The 6,520-nt window shown below is 49.4% G+C and overlaps 1 protein-coding gene across 1 annotated transcript; it reads right to left on the reverse strand.

Moving 5' to 3' along the window:
• Nucleotides 1–1,814: 1,814 nt before the first annotated feature.
• PPT2 (palmitoyl-protein thioesterase 2) lies at nt 1,815–6,516 on the reverse strand (the record flags this gene model as incomplete). The annotated part of the gene is made up of 5 exons (XM_039714741.1): nt 1,815–2,803; nt 3,288–3,469; nt 4,634–4,688; nt 6,220–6,304; nt 6,387–6,516. Coding segments are annotated over 4 exons (414 nt in total), but the record flags the coding sequence as incomplete, so codon positions are not given.
• Between the last annotated feature and the right edge of the window lie 4 nt (nt 6,517–6,520).

A 6,520-nucleotide genomic window follows, 5' to 3' on the forward strand; every position in this document is an offset into this window, starting at 1 on the left:
TGCAAAATTCACCCAAACTGCCCCAAATTCACCCAAAATGGTAAAAATTGACCCAAATTGGCCAAAATTCACTGAAAATGGCTCCAAATTCACCCAAAATTGACAAAATTCACCCAAATCCGCCCCAATTCCCCCCAAATTTCCCCTTTAACCCCTCCCCCTCCCCTTTGATTGACATCGGATTTGAACCAATAAAAAGCCTGGAAAAGAATAAGGGGCGTGGTCTCATGAAATGGGCGGGGTTTCACCGGGAGTGGGCGGGGCTCTGGTGGGAAGTGGGGGAGGGGAATTTTTGACCCCCAAAATCCCCCCGGGACCCCCCCAAAAGATCCCCCAGACTCATTTCGGGTGGGGGAGGGGAAGTGCTTTATTGGCCGTGGCCCCGCCCCCCCAAAAAATTGGCCCCGCCCCCTTTAGGCCGTGGGGGGAGGGGCCCCCAAATCCCTGAGTCGGTGGGGGAGGGGGGGGGGGGGTTTTTTTGGGGGGTTTGGTGGTTTTTTGATGGGGTTTGGGTTTTTTGCGGGGGGGATTGGGGTTTTGGGGGGGATTTTTGGGGTGGTTTTGGGGGTTTTTGGGCCCAGACCATTCCAGTAGTTGCAGATGGACACGCCCTGGCCCAGGGGGGTTTTGGGGGGGATTTTTGGGGTGTTTTTGGGGGTTTTTGGGCCCAGACCATTCCAGTAGTTGCAGATGGACACGCCCTGGCCCAGGGGGGTGTAGCAGAGCCGGTACAGGTTGGATTTCATGTGCCGGGGAAAAAGCCACTTCAGGTAATCCGTGTCTGCCCCAAAATCGGCAAAAATCAGCCCAAAATCAGCCCCAAAACCAGGAAAAATCACCCCAAAACCAGCCCCAAATCAGCTCCAAATTATCCCCAAATCAGCCCCAAATCAACCCCAAAACCAGCCCCAAAATCAGGAAAAATCAGCCCCAAAACAGCTCAAAATCAACACAAAATCAGCCCCAAAATTGACAAAAATCTGCCCCAATCAGCCCAAATTCAGTCCTCAAACCAGACCCAAATCACCCACAAATCGTCCCAAAATCATCTCAAAATCAGCCCCAAAATTACTCCCAAACTCAGCCCCCAAAACAGCAAAAAAACAAAAAAAAAACCCCAGGAAAAAACCCCAAACCACCCCAAAATCCCTCCCAAAAATTCCCAAAAAATCCCCAAATGCCCCAAAATGCCCCAAAATCCCCCTCAGCCCCCAGAACACACAGAGACCTCCGGAAACCCCCTGAGAAAACACAAAAAATCTCCAAAATAACCCCCAAAAACTCCCAACCCCCCCCCCACCCACCCAAAAAAGAATCCCAAAAAATCCCCCCAAAAAAATTAAAAAAAAAAACCAAATCCCCCAAATTCCTCCCAAAATTTTCGCCAAAACCGCATCGAAAAACCTCAAAAAAAATCACAAAAAATACAAAAAAAACCAAAAAAACCCCACCCCCTACAGGAGCCCCTCCCCCTATAGAGCCCCCCCAATACTGAACCGGCCCCTCCCCCCACCCTGGGACCCCCAAAAATGGGGGAGAGCCCAGAGACCCTGTGGGGACCCCAAAGAACCCAAAATCCCCTAAAGAGACCCCAGACCCCCTAATGGGGACCCCAAATCCCCTACAGGGACCCCAAATCCCCTATAGAGACCCCAAATCCCCTACAGGAACCCCAAATCCCCTACAGGGACCCCAAATCCCCTATAGAACCCCCAAATCCTCTATAGGGATCCCAAATCCCCTAAAGAGACCCCAAATCCCCTACAGGGACCCCAAATCCCCTACAGGGACCCCAAATCCTCCGTAGGGACCCCACAGAACCCCAAATCCCCTACAGGGACCCCAGACCCCCTACAGGGACCCCAAATCCCCTACAGGGACCCCAAATCCCCTAAAGAGACCCCAGACCCCCTATGGGGACCCTATGGAGACCCCAAATGCTCTATAGGGACCCCAGATCCCTTATAGGGACCCCAAATTCTGTACAGAGACCCCAGACCCCCTACAGACCCCAAATCCCCTATAGGGACCCTATGGAGACCCTACAGAACCCCCAACCCCCCTATAGAGCTTATAGGGACCCTATAGATCCCCAAATCCCCTACAGAGACCCCAGATCCCTTATAGGGACCCAAAATCCCCTACAGGACTCAAAATCCCCTACAGATCCCCTACACACCCCCTAAAGACCCCACAGAAATCTATAAACCCCACAGATCCCCCATAGATCCCAGTGGATCCCCTACAGAACGCCCCCAGCCCCATAAATCCCCAACAAGTCCCAACAAAACCCCATCAATCCCCTATAGATCCCCTAGAGAACCCTATAAACCCCAATAAACCCCAATAAAACCCCTATAAATCCCAATAAAATCCTATAGATCCCCTATAAGTCCCTTAGAGAACCCTATAAACCCCAATAAATACCAATAAATACCAATAAATCCCAATAAAAACCTGATAAACCCCAATAAAACTCCAATAAATCCCCTACAGACCCCTCAGGTGAGCCAGGGGCGGATGCAGCGCTCGTAGACCCCCCTGTGGCTGGGCCAGCCCCACAGAAACCCCAATGAATCCCAATAAAACCCCAATAAACTGCAATAAAACCCCAATAAATACCAATAAAACCCAATCAAACCCCAATAAAACCCTATAGATCCCCCATAGCAGGTGCTCAGGTGAGCCAGGGGGGGATGCAGCGCTCGTAGACCCCCCTGTGGCTGTGCCAGCCCCACAGAAACCCCAATGAATCCCAATAAAACCCCAATAAATCCCAATAAATCCCTATCAAACCCCAATAAATCCCAATAAAACCCCAATAAAACCCTATAAATCCCTCATAGCAGGTGCTCAGGTGAGCCAGGGGCGGATGCAGCGCTCGTAGACCCCCCTGTGGCTGTGCCAGCCCCACAGAAACCCCAATGAATCCCAATAAATCCCAATAAACTGCAATAAAACCCCAATAAATACCAATAAAACCCCAATAAATCCCAATAAATCCCAATAAAACCCCAATAAAACCCTACAGATCCCCTATAGCAGGTTTTCAGGTGAGCCAGGGGCGGATGCAGCGCTCGTAGACCCCCCTGTGGCTGTGCCAGCCCCACAGAAACCCCAATGAATCCCAATAAAACCCCAATAAATCCCAATAAATCCCAATCAAACCCCAATAAAACCCTATGGATCCCCTATAGATCCCCTATAGACCCCTCAGGTGAGCCAGGGGCGGATGCAGCGCTCGTAGACCCCCCTGTGGCTGTGCCAGCCCCACAGAAACCCCAATGAATCCCAATAAATCCCAATAAAACCCTACAGATGCCCCTCAGGTGAGCCAGGGGCGGATGCAGCGCTCGTAGACCCCCCTGTGGCTGTGCCAGGCCGTGTGCGGGACCCCGGGCACGGAGCAGCCCCCGAGAGCCCCCCGGGCCCAGAGCGACTTCAGCCCGAACGTGTCCTGCAGGAACACCTGGGAGGGGGGAAAAAATCAGTAAAAACACTGAAAAATACAACAAAAACATCTTGAAAATATCCTGAAAATACCTTGAAAAAACCCTAAAAATATCCTGAGAATCACCCCAAAAATACCCTGAAAATACCCTGAAGATATCCTGAAAATCGCCCAAAAATAACCTGAAAATATCCCGAAAATATCCTGAAAAATCACCTCAAAAATACCCTGAAAATATCCTGAAAATATCCTGAAAATCACCCCAAAATACCCTGAAAATAGCCTGAAAATCACCCCAAAAATATCCTGAAAATATCCCAAAAATACACCGAAAATGCCCTGAAAATATCCCCAAAATATCCTGGAAGTATCCCAAAAATCCCCAAAAATATCCTCAAAATACCCCAAATTTTGGTGTCCCCCCCCACCCCCATTTTTTGGGGTCCCAATCCCAAATTTTGAGTCCCCAACCCCAAATTTTGGACTCCCAATCCCAAATTTCGGGGTCCCAACCCCCAATTTTTGGAGTCCCCAGCCCAAATCTTGGCACCCAAACCCCAATTTTTGGGTCCCAACCCCAAATTTCAGGGTCCCAATCCCAATTTTTGGATCCCAATCCCAATTTCGGGGTCCCAAACCCCAAATTTGGGGTCCCAATCCTGAATTTCAGGGTCCCAACCCCAATTTTTGGGGTCCCAATCCCAAATTTCGGGGTCCCCAATCCCAATTTTGGGTCCCCAACCCCAAATTTTCGACTCCCAATCCCCAATTTTTGGATCCCAATCCCAAACTTTTGAGTCCCCAACCCCAATTTTGGGGTCCCAACCCCAATTTTTGGGGTCCCAATCCCAAATTTCGGGGTCCCCAATCCCAATTTTGGGTCCCCAACCCCAAATTTTCGACTCCCAATCCCCAATTTTTGGATCCCAATCCCAAACTTTTGAGTCCCCAACCCCAATTTTGGGGTCCCAACCCCAATTTTTGGGGTCCCAACCCCAAATTTGAGGGGCCCCTCCCAAATTTTGGGGTCCCCCTCCCAAATTTTGAGGTCCCAATCCAAATTTTTGGGTTCCCAATCCCAAATTTGAGGGGCTCCTCCCAAATTTTGGGGTCCCAATCCCGAATTTTTGGGTCCCAACCCCAAATTTCGGGTCCCCCTCCCGAATTTCGGGGTGCCCTCACCGGCTGCGCCTCCATGTCCCGCACGGTCTCGTTGGCGTCGTAGAACCCAAAGAGGCTGCGGGGAAATTCGGGGGTCACGGGGGGGACCCCAAATGTGGGGAGACCCCAAAAGGTCCCGGGGGTCCTTGGGGGGTTGGGGGAATTTTTGGGATTTTTTGGGGATTTTTTTGGGGATTTTTTGGGGATTTTTTTGAATTTTTGGGGGCAATTTCGGGGATTTTTTGGGGATTTTTTTTAGATTTTTGGGGGGAATTTTGGGGACTTTTTGGGGGGAATTTTGAGGATTTTTTTGGGATTTTTTTTTATTTTTGGGGGCAATTTTGGGGAATTACGGGAATTTTTTTTTTAGATTTTTGGGGGATTTTTTTTGGGAGGATTTCAGGGATTTTTGGGGAAATTTTTTGGGATTTTTTTGAGGGGATTTTGGGGATTTTTTGGGAGAAGTTTTGGGGAAGGTTTTTGGGATTTTTTGGGGAGGGATTTTGAGATTTTTTGGGAGGATTTTGGGGAGGATTTTTGGGATGTTTCATGGAGGGTTCAAGAAGGATTTTGGGGCAATTTTGGGTTTTTTGGGAAGATTTTTTGGAAAATTTTAGTGACTTTTCCAGGAGAGTTTGGGGGTGATTTGGGGGTAATTTTGGGGTGATTTTTGGGTTTTTTTTGGGGCAATTTTAAGCACATTTCCAGGAGGATTTGGGGATAATTCTGGGGCAATTTTGAGGTGATTTTGGGGCAATTTTAGGCACATTCCCAGGAGAGTTTGGGGGTAATTCTGGGGTGATTTTGGGGCGATTTTGGGGTTTTTTTGGGGTTATTTTCAGGTGATTTTTGGGGCAATTTTAGGCACATTTCCAAGAGGATTTGGGAGTAATTTTGAGGTGATTTTGGGGCGATTTTGGGGTAATTTTTAGGTAATTTTAGGCACATTTCCAGGAGGATTTGTAGGCAATTTTGGGGTAATTTTGGGGGTTTTTTTTGGTGATTTTTGGGGTAATTTTAGGCACATTTCCAGGAGGATTTGGGGGTAATTCTGGGGTGATTTTGGGGTAATTCTGAGGTAGTTTTAGGGCAATTTTGGGGTGATTTTGGGGTAATTTTTGGGGCAATTTTAGGCACATTTCCAAGAGGATTTGGGAGTAATTCTGGGGCAATTTTGGGGTTTTTTTGGGGTAATTTTGGGGCAATTTTTGGGGGTTTCTTGGGTGATTTTTAGGGGAATTTTAGGCACATTCCCAGGAGGGTTTGGGGGTAATTCTGGGGTGATTTTGGGTCGATTTTGGGGGGTTTTGGGGTCTCACCTGGACTGCCAGGGGGTGATGACGCCGTCGTCGGGGCCCCCGATCAGCACCAGGCGCTGGATCCGCAGCAGGTTCCGCTTCCAATTTTTGGGGCAATTTTAGGCACATTTCCAGGAGGATTTTGGGATAATTCTGGGGCAATTTTGGGTTTTTTTTGGGGTAATCTTGGGGCAATTTTTGGGGGTTTCTTGGGTGATTTTTAGGGGAATTTTAGGCACATTCCCAGGAGGGTTTGGGGGTAATTCTGGGGTGATTTTGGGTCGATTTTGGGGGGTTTTGGGGTCTCACCTGGACTGCCAGGGGGTGATGACGCCGTCGTCGGGGCCCCCGATCAGCACCAGGCGCTGGATCCGCAGCAGGTTCCGCTTCCACTCTGGGCAATTCGGGGTTTTTTGGGGGATTTTGGGGCCGTTTTTTGGGTTTTTGGGGGGTTTTTGGGGATTTTTGGGGCTCACCTGAGGCGTTGGGGTGCAGCCTCTCGTCGTTGAGCAGCGCCAGGAAGTCGCTGCTGTTCAGGTAAAGGTCCCGGTGGTGGGGGTCTGCAGGGGGGGGTTTGGGGATTTTTGGGGAGGTTTGGGGTTTTTTGGGG

This window comes from Passer montanus, unplaced genomic scaffold (assembly GCF_014805655.1).
Source record: "Passer montanus isolate IOZ18808 unplaced genomic scaffold, ASM1480565v1 scaffold308, whole genome shotgun sequence".
NCBI classification, from domain to species: domain Eukaryota; kingdom Metazoa; phylum Chordata; class Aves; order Passeriformes; family Passeridae; genus Passer; species Passer montanus.